This window comes from Electrona antarctica (assembly GCF_951216825.1).
Source record: "Electrona antarctica genome assembly, chromosome: 15".
NCBI classification, from domain to species: domain Eukaryota; kingdom Metazoa; phylum Chordata; class Actinopteri; order Myctophiformes; family Myctophidae; genus Electrona; species Electrona antarctica.
The window spans coordinates 32,596,978-32,622,351 of NC_136796.1; the positions used below are offsets into that span (position 1 = coordinate 32,596,978).

At 42.0% G+C, this 25,374-nt stretch overlaps 1 protein-coding gene across 1 annotated transcript; it reads left to right on the forward strand.

Moving 5' to 3' along the window:
• The first annotated feature begins 4,635 nt into the window (after positions 1-4,635).
• On the forward strand, positions 4,636-25,002 carry mfsd2ab (MFSD2 lysolipid transporter A, lysophospholipid b). Its single transcript, XM_079522163.1, has 14 exons — positions 4,636-4,869; positions 7,662-7,787; positions 9,990-10,114; positions 15,872-15,998; positions 16,208-16,286; positions 16,786-16,925; positions 17,358-17,448; positions 17,877-17,998; positions 18,358-18,441; positions 20,834-20,917; positions 21,105-21,217; positions 21,331-21,474; positions 22,146-22,322; positions 22,548-25,002. The coding sequence occupies exons 1-14, from the start codon at positions 4,777-4,779 to the stop codon at positions 22,600-22,602; spliced, it is 1,560 nt and encodes a 519-aa protein (XP_079378289.1). The 5' UTR covers positions 4,636-4,776; the 3' UTR covers positions 22,603-25,002.
• The last annotated feature ends 372 nt before the right edge of the window (positions 25,003-25,374 follow it).

Genomic DNA, 25,374 nt, shown 5'->3' on the forward strand with positions numbered 1-25,374 from the left:
TGCCACTCAAACAAAGTGAGGGAAGCCTCGCCCCTACTACAGTATGTATGTCAGAAGCCATTGAGGGTGTTACCGTGCCGGTAACACCTGTGAAGCAGGTAGGGAAGCAGCTGGGAAGTAGAAAGAGTTATTCTGTGTGCATATAGAGCCCATTCCTTGAAGAAACGTCATTACATTAATTTGAGGTACTGTACTGTATAAGGTCCAAGACTACTGTGACCTCACAAAACCAGGTTATTAAACTCCTTTAAAATCTTCAATCACTGCATACCGTAGCTGTTCAATTTTTCAAATTTTTTCACTTTTTATAAATCAGTGCTATTGAACCCCCTTTCCGTATGTGTGTGGGTTTTCCAAATATTGAACCCATTAAAAGTATTTAAATGCACTTCTGACTAAACCTCCTAACTCCATTGGATCCTCTCAAACTGTCAGTCACTTTGGAGATGTTGTTCTAAAAACATTACGTTTTCCATTTCCTAAAAAGTTCATATTTTCGACATAGCTGGCCGACAGCAGAGTTAATTATGCAATATGAGACAGTGGACAGACAGGAATGTCACCTGCAACTGATTGGTGGAGGCATATATAACCTGGCTGCAGTGTTTCTAGTTTCTTGTTAATGAATTAATGATTTATTTAGTCAAAACTGGTAATAATACATACAATAATACATCATTTATAAATGTTCTGTTGCTAACAGACATTTTGACTCGATTTGTATCTGTTCTTGAGTCAGTCTACTATGTGTCTTGTTCATTGAGTGTGTTTTTTTAAACTATTAAAAAAGGCTGTGCTTTAAAGGTCTCAATAATCTGTTCTCTGTCATGTATATCTGTCCTGTCTTGCCTGACTCCTTTCTCAACAACAGCCCCAGCGTAAGCTCAGGCTCTCTATCTCTACTCTCTAGGTCCTCTTCGTCTTCAGACGAGCCCTCCATCGTCGTCCAGTCATCCCGCTTCTCCATACATCTGGCCAGTTCGTTGGTGCTTTGCGCTCCTGCGTCGTTCTAATGTGGAATGTCCTCTGTCGTACAGCACAACATGCTGCCTGTCACACTGGTCAGATTAGCTCTTATTGACACTTGGCTCCAAAGACATGTGTGAAACAATTATCTACATTGCTATGGTAGACCTTTATTGATCCCACTGGGGAAATTCTGTTGCAGTTGATGACTTATCAGATTGTCATGAGGAATACGGGAAGAGTAGCCTATGCTCCTTTAGAAGTCTGGACACCTCAATGTGAATATTGGAAAAGGAACCTTTTCGTTCGTATACGCACGCACGCACGCACGCACGCACGCACGCACGCACGCACGCACGCAGGCAGGCAGGCAGGCAGACAGGCAGACAACACACACACACACACACACACACACACACACACACACACACACACACACACACACACAATTATGCCTTTTCACCCACAGATAAGGAGTAGAGGAGGATTTCGCTCAGCCAGCCTGTTCTGGAGACTGGGGGCTTGTGGGTGCATGTTTGTCGGTATGGGTGTGTTTTTCACACACGTCTTTCCCCCTGGCAAAAACTAAAATCTGCATTTATTTATAATTCAACACAGCAACCAGCAACCAGCAAATTAACTGAAGCTCCTCTTTCTTGGACTTATTTTTCCTCACAGCAACAACATGCATCTTTACACAAGAAATGGGCAGTTTTTTCTTTAATGAGTACTTTTACTTTTGGTACTTTAAATACATTTTGATGCCATTACTTTTGTAACTTCACTCATTAAGTACATTTTGAATTTCCAGACTTTTACATGATGTAACGGAGTACTTCTGCATTGCAGTATTGATACTTTTAGCTTTTAGCATTGTTCCGGTTGCTATGCAACGCCTCCATCCCCACCAGCTATGGGTAGTGGGTATGGGTAGCGGTCCGTGGCTCACATGCTGAATAAATTAACGGACCTTAATGTGAAAAAGGTTGAAAACCACTGCTCTAAACAAACTAAATAAACAACAAATAAAACGCTGTATCAATATAGTCCTTGGGCCAAGTCCCCAGATATGACATATCGGTACCACCTGGGGCGGCAAATTCTAGTTGTGTATTTTTTTATTCCTATACATCCCTAGATTAGGTTTTGATATGATAGACCTTGCTGACTGGCAGCTTTATAGTAGTTATGACCTCAAAACCCCCTTTTTGGTATATGGCTCAGGCGAAATTGTGTAAAGGCATACATTAATTCACTAAAATTACATAAATTGACTTGGTAGTCTAAAAGTATCTTGACACATAGGGGTAAGTATAGCAGAATAGGATTTTGGGGCATGCTATCATTGTATTGTTATATATGACCTGCATCATCCCCAGAAACACACAAAAATATACTGTCCGTTTAAGGTCACATTCCCACCTAATACTTCGGTAGACTCGATGCGAATGGGTGGAGCAGTTGAGATACTTGCATATTTAATTTTCTGCGGTTTGCCTTCACACTGACATCCGCAGCAATTGGAAACACAGCAGGGGGGACCTTTATCAATGTGTTCCATTCATAAACTAGCCTACACAGTGAAATCTATGGTGATGAAATTATACTCATAACGACAACGTGCATGTGTCGTGCCGTCTGGGGACATTTCCTTTATTTACTGCGGATTGCATTCACACCGAATCGTAATCAAGTGCGATTGGAAGCGAAGCGAAACCCCCGTTTTTGCTCTGAGTAGAATGCGGTTCTTTGATACGCATTAGGATTCGAATGAGCCTTAACACCTGCCAAACGAAGTGCACTTTCTGACAATGCGCAGCAGGATTCGTTTTAATCGCAGCAAAGCTTTCTGGTGTGAATGTGACCTAACAGTGCAAAGGCTCAACTTATGTAACTTAGATAGCATTTCATGTAGACATAGCACGCTATAGTATGGTGTATACGCATAGTTTCATTGTACAGATAATTAAATTGTAACCTACAGATAATAAAGTAGATTAATACTGTCAATCGCTCTGGATTAAGTGTTCCACAGAGAGCAGTGAAGCTCATGTACAAATGAGCATAAAGGTTAAACAGCTGAACATGGTGAAATAAAGCAAATGGTTGCTCAAGCTAAAGTTAAATAACCCAGAGTTTCTTATCTTAGTTTGTAAATTAAAATATTGACATGCTGAAGTTAGTTTCACTTAATTTTTTAGTCTACTAAAATCTTATGATATAACTAAAACTAGACTAAATGACTAAAACGTAATGGAATTTTATTCAAAATACTATGTATGACTGAAACTAAATCCAAAATTCCTTTCAAAATGAACACCATGGGCTCTTCTTGACAAGTGGGGTAAAAGTGACACTATCAGGCCTTTATGATGCTGGCACCGATGCATGTGAACAGTTGTACAAGTCCATGTCTATGTCCAGACATGACGACACTAACAACAGCCCCGTTTTGTGAAGTCTTATCTAATCTACTGTTGACATACATCGATCGGCGAGTGTATGATCACATAGCTCCACACCACATACACGTATATGTGGTCAGATTACTAATTGACACTGTATTGGCAGGGCAAGGGTTCAAATATCGAATGTTGAATAAGGTGATAGGGAAAGTTCCGCTCCAATGATCCCACCGCAAAGATTTAAAGTTAAAGTGGTTAGGGGTGTGTGTCTGTAGTGTGAGTGTGTATGTACATGTGTGTGTGTATATGTGACAGCATGTGTGTCTATATTTGTTTATGTATAGTAAATATTATGGAAAAATTACAAGTGTATGTATGTGTGTATCCATAAGCCTCTGGCAAATGTGTGGGACCCTCACTGTAACACACAGATGAGTATTCAGACTGCCGTCTACTGTAGGCTGCGTGGTGTGTGTGCTCAGCTAAAAAGGGAACATATATACGTACATTAGCCTCTCACGCTTGGCAAATACTGGCTAAACTTCAGCCACAGAAAACCATAAAGCATGCACACAGACTCCAGAAACCTGCTTGAAAAGAGTTACTGTTTTCTCTATATCACACACAAGGAACTGACCATTTTTTGCATATTTGGCATTTAGCCCGATAAAAGGTTTCAAATTTAAAAGTCCCAAAATGGTGACTTTGAGGCATAGTGAAGTATCATCAATCAGAATAGGGTGGGTGGCCATGAATTGCAGCCGCATTAGCTCAAACTTATAAGATTAAATGGGTATGTGTGTGTAAACAGAAAATGCAAGAGTTGACTCCACATATTACCTTTTTAAGTTAGCTCTTGACTTGAGCAAGGCAGTAAACCATGCATGCACCCATCTCAAGCAATTCATGCAGTTTGTGTAAACTCATATAGGTATCTAACAAACTTACTGAAGGTTCTAACAAGCAAACATGGTTTCTAGTCTACATTTTCAACCGACTGTCCGACTGTCAAACATAGTTTTATGTGTGTGTGTGTGTGTGTGTGTGTGTGTGTGTGTGTATTGTATTTATATTACCTCCACCGAGGGTTTCCTTGACAACCATCTAACCAATCATAGCACCGTACCAACCCTCCAGCCTATGGGATTCTACAGTAGATTTAAATCCCCTGTCTGGTGGGTGTGGGGCGTGGTGAAGTATGGGGTGAATGGCTCGTTGAAAAGGGGCGGGGAACACGAGTACAAAATTACTACATCCCCCGGCACTGGCATCATCATCAGATCAGATCAGAGAGTCAGTGTTCAAATTGATCCAGTTCAATATCTGTGAAAGTGCAGATTTTCGTCGATTTCGTGAATATAAGACTCAGATAACCTTTTACCGTTGTTGAAGTCAAAACGTGGTTATGGCCAAAGGAGAAGGAGCCGAGCAATATTCCAACACGAGTTTATTGAATAAACCGGCGGTTTCCTCCGATGGCATCAAGCTTGCTGGGAAGGTAAGTTCATTCATTGTTCATTTGTTGAAGGCGGCTTTGTATTATAGGCAAAGACAATCGGCTGCTATAGCTTCAGAAATATTGTTTCATAAAATGATGATTTATCATATCAACGTGTGTGAACGAATGAATGAAACACGGGCGAGCTGACATTTATTGTGCCGTGACTCGCCACGCGTCGCTCTTGATACATTTAAATCTACACCGCGTCATTCTTTGTTTAGACTAGAGGAAATTAAACATAACAGATGGCTAATTAATCAGAACAATCATGAGCACCGCAGCCCGCCCTTTGTATATGGAATTGTATATAGACTATATTATTGACAGATAGTCAATATTGATATGACCATATGACTTGACTTGCAATATATACCTTTTTGTTTGCTTCAGTTTTATTTTAATTTTCGTTTTATTTATTTTTATTTTTGATTATGATGGTGAGGAGATAGCCAGTCATCATTGCTGCCAATTATAGGCTTGTCTGTCTTTAGGCTGTGCCTGAGCAGCTGCAGCAGACAGCAATGCTACGTGTCCTTCAGCCAGTATATCTCATCTGAGTTTTGTGAAACCTCAAATCAACAAGCCGTTGATAGGTAATTTCAGTGAAAATCCCCACTCGCTATCTCTGGAGCAATCTAATCTGTCCAATGTATTCAAAAATGAAGTTCAAACTTCAAACCATTTACTATTTTTAATAACCACCCCAATAACGTGTAATTTCTTATCAGAGGACGTGTTGTGATAAAGCTGCCTACTGTATCTGCATATATGTAATTGTTCCTTAATTTATTTAGTGGGGAGAGGAGCATCTTAGTTTTGGATGTGGGATTGTGGACATGCAACAGTGTCCAATGTGTCCTGCTCTACTACTACCATTGAAGGAATGTCTTAGGCCTATGTAAGAACGTGTATTTTCAGCTTATGGCATTAACGAAAGGTGTCGACAAGTCTTAGGTGGCGTTCATGACACATGTTCCCACATGGCATGGTTATATCATGAGTGACACTTGGTTGCTACATTGACATTTTGCAAGTAGGAGAGCCATTTATTTAGGGATTAATTGCAAAGTATGTATGGGTTATACTTGTCCAACAAATCAATGGACTAAGATTCTGTTGCGTTGAATACCATCGACACTTGGTTTGAATACCGGACTGTGTGGTTAGGCTCTTGGGTATTGTTTCTGCAATTTGAAACTTTCACTGTTGTGACAAGTTGTCGAGTTCCCCTATTGGTCAGAGTGTTTTTGTCACCTAAACAGAAATGCATTTTTTTATCAACAACTAACACCTCAAGAGGTTCATTCACATGTGGTCACAAGGGTGTTTTCATGCTCAGCCACTATAAGAAATGGTGCTGTCAAATTATGGCTCTAGGAAAGGACAGTTTTTTAAAAGCTCCCAATTTCTTTTTTGACAACAGAGCGGAAAACAATACAAAGTTTCGAGTAGGTGTTGTTCATGACCTTGACAAGAATGTAAATATGTGACTAGCAGACAAGGGCATCATACTGTATGGAATACACAGGGCTCAGTTCTCTAAAGTTTTAATGGTCAGCCCACCTTTCTCTTTATTACAGTTGCCAGTCCGTCATTCAACAGCAGCAATCTATTGGTGTTCATTCCGGTCAGCACGCCACAGATTAGATGGCACCAAAAACACAGGGAGGTCTTTTGATTGGACAGGGGACAGGGTGTATTTACATGGCCCTGGACTGGCTGTTAGCCACAGAGCCAGTGGTTGGGAGTCCTGGTTTACACTGGCAGGCATCCCTCTAAGGCGGTGAGCCAGTTAAAGTAAGAGCAAAGCTCCTGTCATCTGGCTTCAGAGGTGTGTGGATCCGTGGTGAGGGCACCCTCACCCGTCCCAGACTCTCTTGAGGATTGTTTTGTGTGTTCTAAGTAACCTTTGCACAAGTGGTTCTGAGATTGGCACTGCTGTTGCAAAACGTCTCATTTTAGGGGAGCGAATTAGGCACCCAGTGGAGAAATTAAGCAGGTCACTGATTTCATAATGCGAGGCTGTCTGGTTAGTGGTTTCCCCAGCAGTAGCCACTCGTCTCGTGCTCAAAAATCTACACGATGCCTTGCCAACTAGACTACTCAGTCAATTTAGGTCATATTGTGCATGAAGGATATCCAAAGAAAATGTGGAAAAGTGAGAAATGATGAGAAGTGAAGGGGAAGTGGTTTTCAATATCAAACTGGACAAGTGAAGTAAGATATCAAACTTGAAACAACAGGGACACATAATGAGATAATGTATTTGAAATTACAACTTGTTTTGGATGAGCCTGCAACAGTCAACTGTGCTGATTAAGCTACTCAAGGATCATTATAGCAAGCCTCTGCTAAAGTCTAAGCCTAAAAATGCCTCTTAACCGCTAGAAATACTTGGGGCATTTCAAGCATTCCATATTAACCTACATTTGGATAAAGCTGCCTTATGACTCCCAACTTAAGTCAAGCCCATTTATTAGGCATATATATATATATAGGTTATTATACAAGCTAAGCAGTCACATACAGTATAATGTCTAGCCTTTAAGCTGTGACCTTGCAAGCCACTCTGTTGGTCGGATGGCTCGCCTGTCCAACGTTTTCAAGCACAAGTGCAAACAGAGGGCTGCTTGCAGCTCATCACATATTACATGCTTGTTGTTTAATACATTTCTGTTTTCTAGTTACGCTTCTAGCTCTAACTTCCAGAAGGCTCACCGAGTCACCTATATGATTCTTTCTCATTCTTTTAATTAACCCATTATTTCCCCCTTTTTTCTTTTCCTCAGCGTGAGACGAGGAACAGATTGTCAGTCTGCAATAAACTGTGCTATGCCATTGGTGGAGCGCCTTACCAGATCACCGGATGTGCCCTGGGCTTCTTCCTGCAGATCTACCTACTGGATGTGGCTCAGGTGAGTCGGTATACTCCATCCATGTGTGCACTTCTGTAACCATAACTTTCCATGTTAGTTCTTTCATAACGGGAACCTGGATTTCAGACATTTCTTTCAGTGAGCGACAAAAACGTTTGCTTTAGCCACCCATTTGTCCTTAATGGCCCTCAAAATTGGCAATATACTGCACACATTATTGTCCAGCTTTACACTGTCCTTCCGTGGTTCAGTACGTGGGCAGAGATCTATGGCATTCGGATAGCCACATGGCCGGACATGGATCTTTTTACCTCCCTGCACACACACACTCATTCTGTAGCACTTCTATACAATAGGGCCATTGTCGTTGAAAAAACGACGAGGCAGAACAGGTTCCTTTTTATTGTGTCGCTGATTAACTCCATGACAGGGCTCAAAACTAACACCCAACAAGCTTACAGGAGCTTATGTTGAAAAAGTCTGCAGCCAGGGATAGGAGGGTACGGGGCGGGGTGGGGGGAGATCGGTAGTAGTATGATTTGGTGGGTCTGCCTTTAATGAGCTTTGGCGCTGATCTGGCGGTCAACACTAAGACGGCGTTGTGAGTTGACGGCTTCCCAGGGGCTAGCTTTGTCTGACCGCTCGGATCAGTGATTAAGAGTCAATTGGGCGACACAGCATGGAGCCGCCTGTACAGTGCAGAGGTCTCGCATTTGTCGTTGCACACAGTTTCTCTGGGTCTGTTCGTCACAGTAGGCAGAGAGAGGACATGCAGAACACGAGCAGCTCTACCGCTGAGGGCCACAGCTGCTGCTGGACCTGACTCTCACATTTGACTTTCCAGACTGTCCCTACATTGTGCACATTGGATATTGCATATATTATACGTATAGAACATTCTGAATGTTACTAAAATACAGAATTATAAATGGGCCTAATATCAAGGCATGATTTGCTTTATTAGATCATTCCTGAAGAAGATCCCAGTGATCGAAACGTTGAATTAATAAACCAGTGGAGCTAAGTTATTCCTTACCAGTGTTGCGGACTGGTCTTTCTCTTGATTTATTAGATGGCCATGAAAGAAAAACACATGCTGCATGTTTATCAGAGAAATAAGGATATAAACACAACACCACCAACATGGCTTTGAGTTCTCCAGATGTAGGTTGTGGAAGGTATGCAAGCATGAGTTGTCTGTCGGTCAGTAATTATTTTTAAATGAGATGTCAGGAGTGGCTAGTTGTTGTGTGTATAGCAACAGGTATGGCTGGTTTTTTGAGTCAGGAATTTTCGTATACAGGAAATTGTGAGTACCTCCATGTAGTTATATGACAATATATTACTCAGAACGCATCAGAAGAATGACTTAAATTCCTGACATTACAATTGGCCACTATTTAAGGAGTGCCAGGCAATAAATGTCAATGAAAATAAGCAAACAAGTGGTAAATGGATAACTTATATATTGCACTTTATCTAATCTTTCAGTTTCAGACCACTCAAATGGGCTTTACAATGCTCACATCCAGCCATTCACGTGACAAATGCACACACACACTTATACATTAAAGGGATAGTTCACCCCCTAAAATGTCTTTTTTTTTTCCTATCGATTACTCGCGCCATGGGGGGTCTGTATGCTTTTCCGACCCGCCAATAGTCCGACATGTGGAAAACGACCGGATTAAGCAACCTTAACATGCGCTAAGGTTGGCGAACATGCGCTGCGCCGTGCTTGCGGTTATGGTTAGGGTTTGAGGTAGGTTGTCGGAACTTAGTACTGCACCCCGCCATGGAGCCTTGAATTCATAATTCTTAAACCAATAATTTGATGACCAGCAGAGTCTCCATTGAGTCTCCTACCAGAGAGTCCACCGTGTCATCAAATTATTAAGTAAATCCGACCAAAACGAAAAAATCTCCCATGAATTCAAGGCTTCATAATGGGATGTGTAGTAATTGATAGAAAATAAGTAATTCATGTTAATCCAGAAAATAAGTAATTCTTTAATGTTAATGCGGTCGACATTCACACACTTGACGGCTGAGGCAATCACGCAAAGGCAGCATGGTCGTCGGGATCGAACTGGGAACCTTCCGGGTACCAGATGGCCGCCGTATCTGCTCGCTGAGCCACTGCCGTCCCTGCTGTCTGGGTGCTGGGAGGAAACGGGAATGGTAGAAAGATAATTTTCACTAAAATACAATGTTGTTCCCTTCCATCGTCTGCGATCACAGGTGAACGCCTGGCATGCTTCCATTATCCTGTTCGTGGGCCGAGCGTGGGATGCAGTAACGGATCCCACGGTGGGCTTCCTGGTCTCCCGCACCCCATGGACGCGTTTCGGACGCATGCTGCCCTGGTAGGTACAACCCCCCCCCCCCCAACCCCTATTACAGGAGTTTGGAAACCTGTTCATGTCATGGACCCTGTGAAATATGCTTTGGTTTAAATTAAATTCTTACATTTTTTTAAGTGGGATATACTCTATAATGTTGGTTATATATTTTTGTATTGTAGAAATGTCTAGTGAATTAAGTTGAAATGTATCCATTCCTCATTTATTGGGGATTGGGGAACGGGGTCCCTAGACTAGACCCTGCTTTGAAAAGGATTTCATTGACGGGGAGGTAAAATTATATCCTAAACATAATGAGGAGAGGTGTGTGACTCTAGGAATGCCCACTATTCTCTCTTCCTTTGTAATTCCCAGAGGCGGAGCATATGGTTGAGCTTGGTGAGTCAGAGCTCATATGGGGTGTTCTCAGCTGATGTGCAAGTGTCCACTGAACGTGTGGGGGTGGGGTCTCTCTCGTGCCATGAGAAATTCCAACGTCAGCCCCTGATGGGTTACTCTGGTTCATACTGATGCCGTTATTGTCCTGCCACTTCCTCATTGCCCACACAATACATCCATAATACTCACTCTCTCTCACTCTCTCACTCTCTCACTCACTCACTCACTCACTCACTCACTCACTCTTTCACACACACACACACACACACACACACACACACACACACACACACACACACACACACACACACACACACACACACACCATAAAGGTTTTACTGCAACTCTGCAAACCATAAAATATCCTAATGAAAATATGCTTTCCGTACACTGGTCCAAGATTTAACACTAAAACCTGAATGTGAAGAAAATCCCTTTACAATTGGCTATTTGTGCGTCTTAAGTTTTTAATATAGAAAACACGGTGGTTGGAGGTCTTGCACATTCCCACAGTATGGCCTTTTGACATGGTGTTGATAAATATAACCCCAGCCTGCTAGGTCTAGCTTTCACAGCAAGCATACACTCTACTTTCCTCCCACTCGTCTTTTGAGAGAATATTTTGCAAAAGCGTGTGACTTTATCTCTGTATATGGGAAAACGCTGTTTTAAATAGACTAAATATATGAAAAGGATAACCCTCATTGTTTGGCCTGGATAATTACTGAATGCATAATTGTTAGGTTTTATCTTATTTGACTTTTTTTTCTTCTTTTTTAAATGTAGTTTGTTCAGTTTAATCCCTTTTGACGAAATCCATTGTTTGAGCGTTACATTGCCTGGAGAAATGCCCCTTTCTTTTCCTGCAACTGTGTAATGATTGTGTCTCTGTGGTGGAGAGAGAATGGGGTGATTATATATAATGCTGCCACAGCCATTTCAGGCCACTGCTAGTGACCTTAGTTGGATGGCATGTCTGTGCCTGCACTGACTATGGGTTTATTCTTTTGGACTGTAGTGGCTTGCATATTCTATATCCCCTGAGTCCTGAATCGTCAAACATGTTCACTACACATGTTCTGTCTGTGTGCAGCTCTGTCTGTGTGCAGCTCATGTTTAGGGTGTCAATGACCCTCTATGTGAGAACGGTAAGGCACAGGGTGGGAGTGAGGACTGTTGATTATGTAAGTGGCTAGTAGCGTTCCCTATACACTGAAGCATTTAGAAGCTGCTTGATCTAATTGGAAAGCTAGAGGGACACCGAAAGGGGCAGTTGAAGAATGTTCTGGTGAAAAAGTGAAACTGTAGGCCTATAACTATGCTTTTCTATACTAGATGTTTATTTGGGTTGAAGTTAGTTACACATACCAGGCCCCCAAAATAAGATAAGGTATCTGCTGTTAAATAATCGCTTACCAGAAGGTCTCCCAAAGAGCAAAATGTTCAGTGGAGTCATCCGTTTACTCGCAGGGGGTGTTACAGCATTCCTGTTCATATCCCAAGACACTTGTGGAATGTCCCCTTCAGAGTCACCTTTTATTCGGTGCAGAGGGACCCAGGTCCCAGCAGGTGGGCCTCTGGCACAATCCGTTGTCTGTTTGTTTGTGTTGTCCCCGGAGGGGAGACAACATGTGTGTGCAAGGTGTGTGCTAATTGCACACACCTTGATTGTCAGTGCAGGTCACACGGGAACACAAGATCTTCCTGTGAACTTGTGTTCATTTGCAGAGAAATACCCATGCTTTTTTCCCCTTTGAGACCTGTGTTGTGTAATGTACTATTAGGCCATTTTTTATTGCAGGACTTTCATATTTAAATAAAAATGAATATGATGTAATGTGTGATGATGTTACGCTGCTGCGCATAATCACAACGGCAACAAGTAGCAACGTGGGAGAGGGTTAAGTAGAAGAGATGTCATCACTATCCTAAGATGGCATTAAGATATGAAAGTGGGTCATGCAGGGAAAAAAATCTTGCATACAATCTGGCTGTTTCTTCTTTAGAAAGAGAGTAGGAGGAGGTGGTGGAGGAGGAAATGATGAGAGACCAAACGGTGAGTTCAGTCCCTTCGTGGTTTTGATCAGTCCCACTGGAGAAAAGAGCAGATGACATTTAAGTTAAGAATCGCATGTGAGTTTGTGCAGTCAACGTTTATGTTGAGATATGCATGATGCGTGTTTGAGCTGTGCCTTAGGCAGGGAGGAGTAGGATGCAGTTAGGAGTTCCTCTGTCTTCCGAAGCTGTGTGTAGCGAGCAGGGGGAGGGGTGATGAGAGACGGCTCCGGCTGGCTTCTCATTGGTCCAACCCACAACACACCACCTGGCTCAGCCAATGGTGTTGCAGCTTTCAGCAGCAAGGGCCCTTGTAGACTTTGTAGAATGTGTGAGGAATCCAAGGGGTTACTACAGTTCATGTAGTGAGAGGGAGCAAGTGAATGAAATGTACTATTGCAGTCGATTTTACCGGCATATACACCGACATGATGGGTTGCAGGTTTCCTGTTGGTAGTTTTTGGCAACAATTATGCAATATTTGCATGTAAAATGAGATTGACACAGTTTAATATGATTTCTTAAACAAATATTTTTGATAAAGTGGCCAAATACCTAGCTTTATTTTCACCATGCATCAAAACTATTTGTCCAATTACAAATTACACTCGTGTGAAGTGAGGGGTGCTCTTATCATCATACATCATCACATTCCTGCCAATCACTTTTGGCGTCCTCACTTTTCTGTCCTCACTTTTTATTCTCACTTTTTAAGCCCTCAGCCAATCCAATCATCGATATGGGGTACACACAGACACAAAGTTGGGCATAGAGCAATTTTCCAAATTGATTATGTATGCACATGTCCGTTGTATACATAGAGTGGAAGTAGTACATACAGTGCAAGTAGGTCAATGCCTATCGGCAAAAAATAGGAAAACAAAAATAAGACATCCTAGTCGCGGAGCTCCGAATCTGTCTTGAGAGATTAGGTCAACGCCAGACATGAGAGAAACTGTGACGTTATCGGAATTGGCCCATAAAAATAGCGTATCAGTGTTTAATTGCACAATTTAACACCTCAGAGCTCATCATTTTGCTCTTAAGGGGTTTAGTTTAGTGACTAGGCCAAAGGTAAACCAGACTCCTAGTCAGCACTGCTATTTTAGAAAACAGAAATGTGATGCTAGGATTGACATTACAGTGTCTGCCACTGGTTATATACGTTTAACTCTAAAGCATTCTCTAGTCTAAACTTTCTAAAGCATAACATCCCAAGTCCCATAATGCACTTGGCCTGCTAGCAGCCTGCTTTAGATCGTCTGCAGCAGATGGCAGTTTGTTCCAATTTAGATTTTAAAATCATTATTTTTATGAAAGTTTGGAACAAAGACTGCCTGTGTCAAATATAGATGATCTCTAGATCCATTTCACATCGTGGTGTCCCCCCGGGTTTTATAATAGGCCACCTCCTTTTTCCCTCTACAAAATTGTCCTCGCCGAAGATATCTGATCTACAAAGAGAGGAAACTGGCCATGTAAATAATCATAGCTACCGGTCGCCGCTCCCTTGATAAGGATAGGCTTTGAAGCTCCTACCTCCAGAGGGCACTCCCTCTCTTACGTGCTTCAGTTTCACATGCATTACGGAGCTTTGACTCACACCATGCCTCCCATTGTACGCAAATCTGTAATCTCACTCACAGGTGAAAGTAATGTATACATCTAAAGGCTGCCGAAAATGGATATGGTAGCTCAGCTTGTTGATTGGCTATTTTCAGCATGTGGCACTGTCGTATGATGAAGTTCCAGGCTTTATGATTGGCTGATTAACACATTAACCCTAGCCTCCCTATTTCGGGCATATTTTTTAAAAAAAAGAAAAGAAAAAAGACGAGAGACATGGCCAAAGCATTTCTGGGGGTCCCCAGACAAAAACCCCTGGTCTAAAGGGATTGGACACGCAGGGAAAATGAATTGGTGAAATCAGGGTTGCTTTGAAAGACGGTGGCTGTTCTACCACATGGTGTTACCCACGCACTGGTCTGTCTGTCCTGGTTTATTATTAGCACGTTATTCACAACATGCCAGAGCCATGACTGTTCATGTATTCTACGTCATGAAGGAGCAGGGTACAGGTTGGTTGTAGGAAATTATGACACAGACACTACAACCGTTGTAGTGTCGGTGTCTTCATTTCCTTATTTGAACAATACCTGATATGTAATGGCAATTTCATCATATCCTCTTGGCCGATGGTTTCTAAGCCCATGCAGCTTCTGTTTGAGGAATTACACTGCACTTCCTGCATGTGCGGTACCAAATACAGACCCAGTGACCCACATGCATACTTCCATCTGATTGGCTGATTACAACTCAGGCGATGGACGGGAAGAAGCTTTGTAGGGCAGGAAGTGGCTGCAGACATTTCCATTTTAGTTGGAAGAATTAGGTGGGGAGAGAGTTGCGAAGAGCTGGCAGTGGTGAGATGATTAGAACGGCATGCTTTCACTCATATCAACATTGTGTATCCTTCAAAGTTCTTGGCGTACCTCCTAAGTAAACGCATACTGTACATACCCTGTGAAAGTAACTGCCTCTCCTGAACCAATTTCGGGCGTACACTTGCAGTATAACCTCAGGGAAGAAAGCTATGTGATGTGCTTATAAGCAAGTTCTTTCTTGGAACAATTGAACTTTGTAAGGTAACTACAAAATGTAACTTTTGTAAGGCAACTACAAAACCCCAATCTCTACCAAAATGTAATTGTGCTTTAAGGTGAAAGACCAGGAGGTCCATTCCTGACACTAAATGCTGCGTTCACACGGCCAGATGCAAAGATACAGACTACTATTCATTTTCCATGGAAGCCAGCGACATGAAGATACATCCGAAGGTTGTAGCCGCTGCAAAAGCTACAAAAACATTGAGCTGGTTTCAACTTCAGTTACAAAGCTACAGATGCACTGTGTAGCTTTGAATCTTTATATCTTTTGCATCTGCCAGTGTGAACGTGGCATTAGGCACACCTACTTCAACCTCAATCTAACACATATATGCACGTTTGTAACCGTTCCAAGAATAGTTTGTATCCCCTTTTCTCTCTTACCAATTATAACAACATGACATGGTTCTGTGCCGCTACAAGCTGGTTCACTCAAGTGTGGCTTTGTTGTGAGATCTGAGAACTGCAGAGTTGAGGCCATTTGGCTCAAAGCGAATGACGACGAGGAACACTAGAGTTGATTACGGGGACAACATCATTATGTAATGATGAGCGGCCTGCCTCTCTCTTCACACTGTGTTATTGTGCTGGCATTACGTGTTCGAGTAGTGTCACGTTCTTGATCACTCACTGTGTTGAGTGTTCTTGTCATCTCTTCTAGGATTGTGCTGTCCACTCCACTCGCCGTGCTGACCTACTTCCTCATATGGTATGTCCCCCCTTTTGAGGGGCAAGGCAAGGTCATCTGGTACCTGGTGTTCTATTGCCTCTTCCAGACCCTACAAACTGTGAGTGAGATACACGCACACACAAACATACACTCCACCCCACACACAGTTTTTTAACCAGTAAAAACACATTGAGACTGAGTCTCTTTTGCACCTTCACTTGTCCTGTGCATAATAAATCAATGTTCTGCTCTGCACACGGTTGACTCTGCACAAGTCAAAAGCACATTTTCAGTCTTAATCTCAATCTTCTCCTGTGTTCTCTCCAGTGCTTCCATGTGCCTTACTCCGCCCTCACCATGTTCATCAGCACAGATCAGAAGGAGAGGGACTCGGCCACCGCTTACAGTAAGTGTGATGATAGCCAGACAACTATTCCACCATCTCCGAATGCTATATAGAGTCAATATATTTAAAATATCTTTCCATTGATTTTTTTTTTAAATTTCCATTCCTGCTAGGCAGCAAGTTATTATGCTTAGATGATTTCGCTCTATATTAGGATTAATCTGCGCGACTGTAAAGACTAAACCGAAGTGGGGAGGAGGCTTCACTTCCACTTTATCGTTTGCTCATGATCAGAGCTTCTGTGCTCCAGACTGTATGACGGAAGCATTTGAAAATTGTGAGAGGCAACAATCTGGCCACGTGAGACTAGTGTGATCATGACCGGAAACATTTCCGCACGGTTAAAGCAATAAAGGATGTTCAAACGCAAATGGCCATTGTTTAAAGTTTGAAGTAACTTCCTCTCATGTGAGGTCGTGTGAGGTCACTGTATGAGTCACATCGACCTAAACCCCTCCCCCGCCCCCCTTTTTTCTTCCTTTCTCTCTTCTCACACCAGGGATGACTGTGGAGGTTCTGGGCACTCTGATTGGTACAGCTGTCCAGGGGCAGATAGTGGGCATGGCCAATGCACCTTGTCTCCATAGTAATACCTCCCTGCTCGGCGGCAATACTACCGACTCTGACCTGGAGCACACGGTACACACACACACGCTCTCTCTTTCTATCACTCTCTCACTCACTCACACTCTCTCTCTCTTAGAGCACTTCATCCATATCTAAACTTCCACTGGTGACTCAACTTGTTCGTAATCACAACATGAGAATGCCAACAGTACATGGTGATGACAGGGGTGGCCATAGCTGAGAAGGTAGAGGGAGGCCATTTGGCAATCAAAAGGTTGCCGGTTTGGCCCCCAGCCCGCCCAGTCTGTGTCATCTCCACAGTGTTGATGAGCAAGACACTTGACCCCTAACTGCTCCCTGGGTTCTGTATTAAAGGCACTAACCCCACTGCTCCTAATTCTTAGGATGGTTTAAAATATGCAGAGGACACATATAGTATATAGTAGGTGTCTCGTGTATAAATGATCAATTAACTCTGGACTCTGACCTTGCTTCTCCTTGTAGAAAGTTGCCTACATGATCTCCTCTGGTTCCATCTGTTCCATCTACGTTCTGTGTGCCATCGTTCTCTTCTTCGGAGTGAGAGAGAAAAAAGGCAAGACACTCATCCCTTAACTTACACTTTCGACTGTCAAGCTGCTATGCTTCTAGACTTCTAAAGACCAGCGAAGGGACCGCGTGTGTGTGTGTGTGTGTGTGTGTGTGTGTGTGTGTGTGTGTGTGTGTGTGTGTGTGTGTGTGTGTGTGTGTGTGTGTGTGTGTGTGTGTGTGTGTGTGTGTGTGTGTGTGTGTGTGTGTGTGTGTGTGTGTGTGTGTGTGTGTGTGTGTGTGTGTGTGTGTGTGTGTGTGTGTGTGTGTGTGTGTGTGTGTGTGTGTGTGTGTGTGTGTGTGTGTGAATTATGAATGAGTGAAAGAAAACTTTCTTTGTAGATCTGCTGTTCTTTACGATTTTAAAAGAAACTGAAACATTTTGAAAAAGAAATTCATATTTGTCCCCTTCTCCTTTCTTCCCGCTCCTCACAGAATCCCAGAGTCGTCCCCGGTGCAAGCCCATGGGCTTCTTCCAGGGAATAAGGATGGTGATGGGACATGGACCCTATGTCAAACTGGTTATGGGCTTCCTCTTCACATCATTAGCCTTCATGGTGAGCGTGTACACACGCACACACACGCATAACTGATGCATTCATGCTTATGGTTTCATAGCACCGCTTCACTGTGACCTCACTCAATACACAGTCAAAATGTGTCCATTTCCACAAGTTCAGGGTTAAATGAACAGTTTTATATAGTAGTAAAACCGAACCAAAGCTTCGTAAGGCAGCATGCCAGATTTGCTCTGTGGATATGGAAAGGGCTGCTGAGTGTGTGTATATGTAAAGTATGTTTGTTTATGGGCTAAGCCACTTCTTGTGTAAAATGTTTGGAGCGTTTTGACAGTTTCTGCCCTCTGAGCGTGTGTGTGTGTCAATTTACTGAACCCGTCTGTGCTTCTATCATACAGCTTCTAGAGGGGAACTTCGCAACGTTCTGCATCTACACACTAGGCTTCAAAGATGACTTCCAGAACATTCTACTGGTCATCATGGTGAGCACACACAGCCTCTTTACTCTCTCTCACACACACACGATGACATTTTCAGTGCAGACAAACTGGATAAGTGCACGGTTTCCCACAGTACCGACCAAGTTTGTCAGCAATACAGTATGTAACCTGATCAACCCCCGAGGAAAAACAGAAGCATTATCTTAGCATGAACAAAGGAAGACATCAATTCTCTCAGGCCAGCCAGTGGCTCCTGGCTACTGTGATGTGTGACCACTCGGACTGGCAGGTCTAAATGCCAGCCCATTCCCACTGACAACAGAGACATACAGTAGCAGAGCTGTTGGGCTGCTCAGCTGTGGGAATTGGCATTTTTACAGTCTCTGTCCTTTTGTTCGATTTGATATACTTTCATTGGCTCTCTTAAGTCGGGGGAGAGAATGCTGTTTTCTGGAAAACCTGTTTCTATATCTGGTTCTTAAATGTATTCATGTCAAGGGCCTCCAAAATTATATGCATTTGGCTGCCGATCTGCATCTCAAAATAGTTAGTTACAGGGACCCCAAGAAGCAAAGATATGAGTTAAAGATGTTTGCTGTGAACAAATGTATATTAAAAGATTACAAGCTCGTAGATCTGCAGGATCTTGTAGATCTACAAGCTATATGAGCTTGTAGATCTGCTATTTTTCAGTAGCTAAAGTATAAAATAATAGTTAATGTGGTTAAACGCTAAAGTGACACAGATGCGGTCAATCGATCTTAAGCGGTCAGGATCCTGGCAGCTATTGTGCGTTCAGTTAACGGTCAGCTGCGAGCTACCAAACTGTAACTTTACAGGCTGAGAAACTGTCTTTGGGTCAGCGAGGTTGAACAGATTTGAAGCACTGATCCTTTACTTTATGGAAAGGATTACACAGTCAAAGAGGGTAACTTTTCAGCGATGGAAGTTTTAATTTAATAAATTGACTATTTTGTGATTTCTCTATTTCATGCCAGTGACCCTAATCCTCAACTTTAATGTTAAAGAGAGCCATCAAGCTGACTTCTGAACAGTCCTCATGATAAGTGTTATTGTTATGAATACCATGGGAAAAGGACAGATTAAACCGGAGGCACGGTAGGCGTTATTTTTCCAGTGCATTAGATAATCGCAAGACACTGTAACTCAATAGGGAGTCCACGGGAACTGCAAAGGGTGGATAAATACCAGGCCGCACAGGAAGAGCAGAGGGTGTACAAATGAAACATTGTCCAAGGGGCGGTAGGGAGGGAGGCTCATCAGATGGAAACAAACAAAAGGACCATGTGTTTCTGTTTGTTGCTTTGAGGCACTTTGGGAAGACAAGCACGTTCCAGGGCACGTTGCTAGCCAGGGGTGACCTTTTTTCTTGGAGCCTGCTGCCTGGCAAATTGAACTGGAGTTACTGGACTGAATGGGCTGTATGCACACATGGCATTTTGGAAAGAACTTGGGCCCCTTCCCTACTTCCTTCACAGGTGTTACCGATATTACTAATGAAGGCTCAGTTCTATTCTGGTCAAACAGTATCGGGGTGCTGCTTTTGTGCATGTTGGCTCAGTGGAAACACTCTTCTACACCAGTGGGTCTCAAAGTGTTCTTGTGTTGGTGTGTAACTATGAGAGTGTACAAATGGAACCATCCATTTGTACACTCCCAGAGAGGGAGTCTCTGGAGAGGGAAGTCTGGAGCTTTCTAGTGGAGCTGTTGCCCCCGCGACCCGACTACGGATAAGTGGTTGAAGATGGATGGATGGATGGATGGATGGATGCTCCACAGTTCACAGTCAAATGTGGAAAGCTAGTGTGGCACACAGAGGACTGTTGTCATTAGTTGGGCCATCAGGGGTCAACGGGTACCTGTCTCCTAACTAATGTCATTGAGATAATGATCTCTGAACTTTCCATTGTATTGAACCAGGATTTGTTTTGGGAAGGGCTATACACCTCTCTCCATTGTCTGGTCTGTTGTGAGTGGCCTCTGAGAGGTCACATATTCTTCATTCCATCAACACATTTGGAAGTATTATTTTGAAGTATTGTTACGCACCAAACGACAGCTAATCCCTTTGGGGGATACTTGACTTGGTTGGTACCATAGTTCACGTATTCGTTGATTCACTTTTGGTAGACTTATTTTATATATATATATATATATATATATATATATATATATATATCTAGATGGATGGTCAGAGTACATTTGCTGCTGTGACACCTGAATGTCCCTCTGTGAATTTAGTAGTTATATCACAACAACATGGAGCATTGGGTTCACTTGCAAAAAAAGCCCAAAACAAACTTCTGTGGAACCCTGTCCACAACCACTAAGTGCTGTTCTGTCACTGTTTTTTGTCAACAAAATGGTTGGATAACCAGTTAAAAAATAATGTTTTTCTTTATTTCCCCTCCAGCTCTCGGCTACCCTGACCATCCCCTTCTGGCAGTGGTTCCTGACTCGGTTTGGGAAGAAGACAGCTGTTTTTGTTGGAACTACGGTAAGGCTGCAGTGATGTTATTACCCCGCCAACCACTCGCTATGTTTTAACAGTGTTCTAGTCATTTTGAAGAGTGATTACGGTAACTTCAAGCAATCTGGTGTCTGTAAGAATGCTGTAAGCTTTTGGGGAAGTAACTTCGTTTTATGACTGACATCTTTCTCTCTCTCTCTCTCTCTCTCTCTAGTCTGTTATTCCCTTCATGATTCTGGTGGTGTGTGTTAAGAGCAACTTGTATGTCACATACGTCGTCTCCTTTGCTGCTGGAGTGAGCGTGGCCGCAGCCTTCCTGTTGCCATGGTCAGTCAGTGATAAACACATACACGTGCACACACGCATGCTGACTCCATTTGTTCAAGCTCTAGATTTGGTTATGGTGTGATCTTACTGATGGCGTCTCTCTGTACGTGTAGGTCGATGCTTCCTGATGTGGTCGATGACTTCAAGGTGGCCAACCCTGACTCCACCGGACATGAGGCCATATTCTACTCATTCTACGTCTTCTTTACCAAATTTGCATCTGGAGTTTCGTTGGGCATTTCTACACTGAGCTTAGAGTAAGTCATCACTGTCGGGCCGAAACCTTGTAACTCCACAGGTCATCGTTTTACGTTACTTTTCTTTTTTCAAGAAATGAATGCCCTATTTCATATTTTGTATTACAGTGTTGCACAAAAGAGGCAGAAAGAGCAGATCTATAAGCTTGCAACACATTGTGAGCTTGTAGATACATTTTTGACTTTTCATGCGACTCGTCACTTTTAATTGTACTTTTTGCTACTTTTCACTATTTCTCACACACACACACAGTCACCCAAAATCTGCACCATTAATCCTTCAAAACAAGTCGGGAGGTCTTGCCATTAACCAACTGAAGTCTGACACTCCGCACTAAGCCAAATCCCACTTCAAAGTTCTTCTTATACCCATTCATCTCAATGAGTAAAGTAATAGGATAGTGTACGTGCATCACATGTTTAGAGTTACTGTAGAATGATGGCCTTTTGATCTGTCATGTGATGGTCTGCCATCAAGACAGGAGACCTCTGTTGTACACTTTTTGGGAGATTTAAAAATATATATATATATATTCATTCAACCTCCTGGATGCTTTGCGTTTAAATTATGATGATGTAATATAATTCCCCCGCACAATTTATAGCTTGTTTTAAGTTACGATGATGTAATATAATAGTTGTATATAACAGTTTTCATATCATATTTTTAGTTTTGCAGGCTACATTACTCGAGGCTGTTCACAACCAGAGGCGGTCGGTATAACCCTAAAAGTGCTGGTCTCCGCTGCGCCCATCATCCTCATTCTGATTGGCTTGGTTATATTCTACTCTTATCCAATTGATGAGGAAAGGAGGCAAGGCAACCGCAAACTGCTCCAGGAACTAAGGTAAGGCTATTGTCAATGTATGCTTGATTTGTTATATTTATTTCCCCACCGGTGTCGCATGTCAAAAATAGCCAATCTGCAAGCTCACGACACATCGCATCAGGGCACGTTGTGAGCTTGTAGATTGTCTCTTTTTCTTTCTTTTTTACTATATAGTTTGGTGCTTGTGTGTTTACTCGCCTATTTAGCGAATCCCATATTAAAGAAACGTTTGTGTTCTTGCAGGGACAGCGAAGCAGATTCTGAAACAGACTCGACAGAGCTGGCCAACATTGCCTAGAACCTTTTTTTCTTTTTTTTAAACCCATGGACCAATCGGGTGACTCACTGCCATTTGCACTGGGCGGGACCAATGGACGTGGACCTGTCGAATCGTAGTGACACTGCCTTGTCCAATAACATTGCTGCTCCTAAATGTCCTCCTAAATGACGCAATGTCATGGCAACAGCCTGGCCATCGCCTTTCTGGAATACATATCTGACTCTTCAACTGTGACACGGTCTAAAGGCCACCATATCTACGTTTATTGCCAATTAGGCCAACTTAAAAAACAAAAAACATTCTTTGTACATTGAACAAGTACTAGTTGGGAGTTTTACAAATGTTTTTGAGATTGGCCTATTTTCTTTCTTTTTTTTGTGTTAAAGTTGCACAAGATCTTGAAGTGTGATGTCGATGCATTTTGTGGTCACTGCCAACGTTGGTTCTATTTAGAACTCATGAGTTTCTATCCCAATAGACATACGTATACTGTATACACCTTATCACAGATAATGTTGGAAAATCACAACCTTGAGTACTGCACTAAAAATACTCCATGGGGTGTATTCGGGCCTACATGAGAACTTGAACAATGGTAATGATGCCTTAATTTCATTACTTATATTTTCTTTTCTTTTTTTTACAAATTTCACAAATTCTGATACATTTTGATAGATTATTTATAAAACACGTTTTAAGTCTATTGGAAGTGTTTCTATCCTATTTCTAAAGTGTTTGTAATTTTTGGCATTTGTATCATTTTAGACCATCTGATACTCAATATGGCCTTCTAATGTTGGTTAAATGGAACCAAGCTGCAAACATATTTTGGTTGGTACCCATCCAGCATCGACATTTTTAATAATTCCGTTGCCCTTCTCTAGAACAAGCTCAAACAATTACTTTTGTGTGCACGTCCAGTTCCCTGTCCCCATCCTACTGACTTTGCTCAAGAGAGAGATGGTAAACTATCTGGTCTTTAAAGAAGTGGTTGCACTGTGTAGAAGCTGTGCTCACTAGTAGTTTTAATTGCCCTAACATTGTATCGAAACCACTAAGATAGGACGGTAGTTTTTTGCACAGTCAAGCACTTGACAGAATGACGCAACAATAACATTTACATTTATAGCACAGCTACTGAAGACCAGACATGGATTATTGTCTTTTATATTTACTTTATTGAGCGGATCTGTAAGTGCAACTGATATTATTATTTAAGTATTTATTAGTATTGATTTTAGTGTTTTTGAGTTCACGTTTGCTGGAAGGTCGCGTTTTCCACAGTATTTAACCTGTTCAAGGCATCCAAGTTTATTCCAAATGAGTAGAGGTTTGAATGAAGTAGAGGGGAGACTTAACGTGATGTATGTATTAATCTGAGGAGCCTCAAAGGTTGGAGAAAACGTTTTAATTGGTAAAATTCATGGGCCTTTTAAATGCATGTCCTCTATCGAAGCTAATCCCCTCCCCTCCATCTGCATTAAAGAAAGGGAAGCACATCATTTTGTAGAAGGAAAAATATGTAAAAAAAAAAAAACAGGAGGTTGGGGATTTTGTTGAATTTTGTAGTTTTTGATGTTTGTATGTGCGTTGTGCGTGTGTGTACGTTTCAAAATCAATGTACAGTTAAAGGAATGGCTAGATTACTTCTGAATTCATCTCATAGGGAAAAAAAGAGGGTTTCATATCTTGGATATGGAACATGTGCAGTCATATGTTATACATAATGTTACATCTTCAACATATGTTGATTCTGACGACCGGGTTATCGGGAAATGTTTTTTTGATGTCATCTATTTGCCACTTCCTCAATGTTTATTTCCCTCTAAAGGGTGCTTTGGCCCTTAGTAGACATGTGCCATCTAAGCCTAATTAATTATTTGTCTTACTTAAGCACAATTTATACTTTTGTCCCATGCCATGGTAACGTGCGCCCAAAAAAAAGTTCAACTCGTTGCATCTGCGACACATTGTGAGTGTTTAGGTCATGCGGTGCCCTACGAACTACGAAGCATAAATTAGGTATGCAGGAGACCTTTGCCGAAAAAAACTTATATTTACTGCAAAAAAAAGCATGCAAATTATAAATTAGGCTTCTCCCGCTGTAAGAATGGTGCCATTTTTAATATTCTTTGTCGTCTGTATTGTTTTAAGAAACTGTTCCCTCTTGTCTCTTTCTTGAGGCTGTGGCAAAGATATGTGAGCTTTAATCAATCTGTGAAAAGCACACAAGTCTTGTGTATACATGCCTCCTGTGCATAATGTATATATTGTACAGTGTGTAAATATCTTTGATATTTGTGACAGCAAGTGAAATGAACTGATGTTCGTTGATGTACTGTAGTTATTTAAGAAACAATGTTTGAGATTAAATATGAAAAATGTTGAGATTGTTAATAAATACTGATTCATAATGAAGTGAGCTGTCGGAATTAATTATTTAACTTTGACATACTTTGTATCTGTATATTGTATATAGACTAATTCAGAAACGGGCCTCATGGTCGCAGCTTACATATTTCCTTTAGGCGGAGACGACATAGCTGCGGGGTAAACCTGCACCTCTTCTATTACAGTGAACTGTAGTGACTGATGTTAGTTTGCCTCAAACGTTACTCTTTTACCCGTTTTTAACACTTAACATTACAAAGAACATCGGGATGAACCTGTGTGGCTGCTCCAACAGTAGTGGCAACATAAAAATAAAAAAAACGGAATGTCAAAATATCCACCGCGGTGGCCGAGACCAGAGCCATAGAGTAATGGTTGAGACGAAGCAGTGAATGGTCC

Coding starts and splice junctions, on each gene's coding strand:
- mfsd2ab (XM_079522163.1), top strand. CDS start 4,777: ATGGCCAAAGGAGAAGGAGCCGAGCAATATTCCAACACGAGTTTATTG. Junction 18,442..20,833: donor ACATTCTACTGGTCATCATG/GTGAGCACACAC, acceptor TTTCCCCTCCAG/CTCTCGGCTACCCTGACCAT. Junction 20,918..21,104: donor CTGTTTTTGTTGGAACTACG/GTAAGGCTGCAG, acceptor CTCTCTCTCTAG/TCTGTTATTCCCTTCATGAT.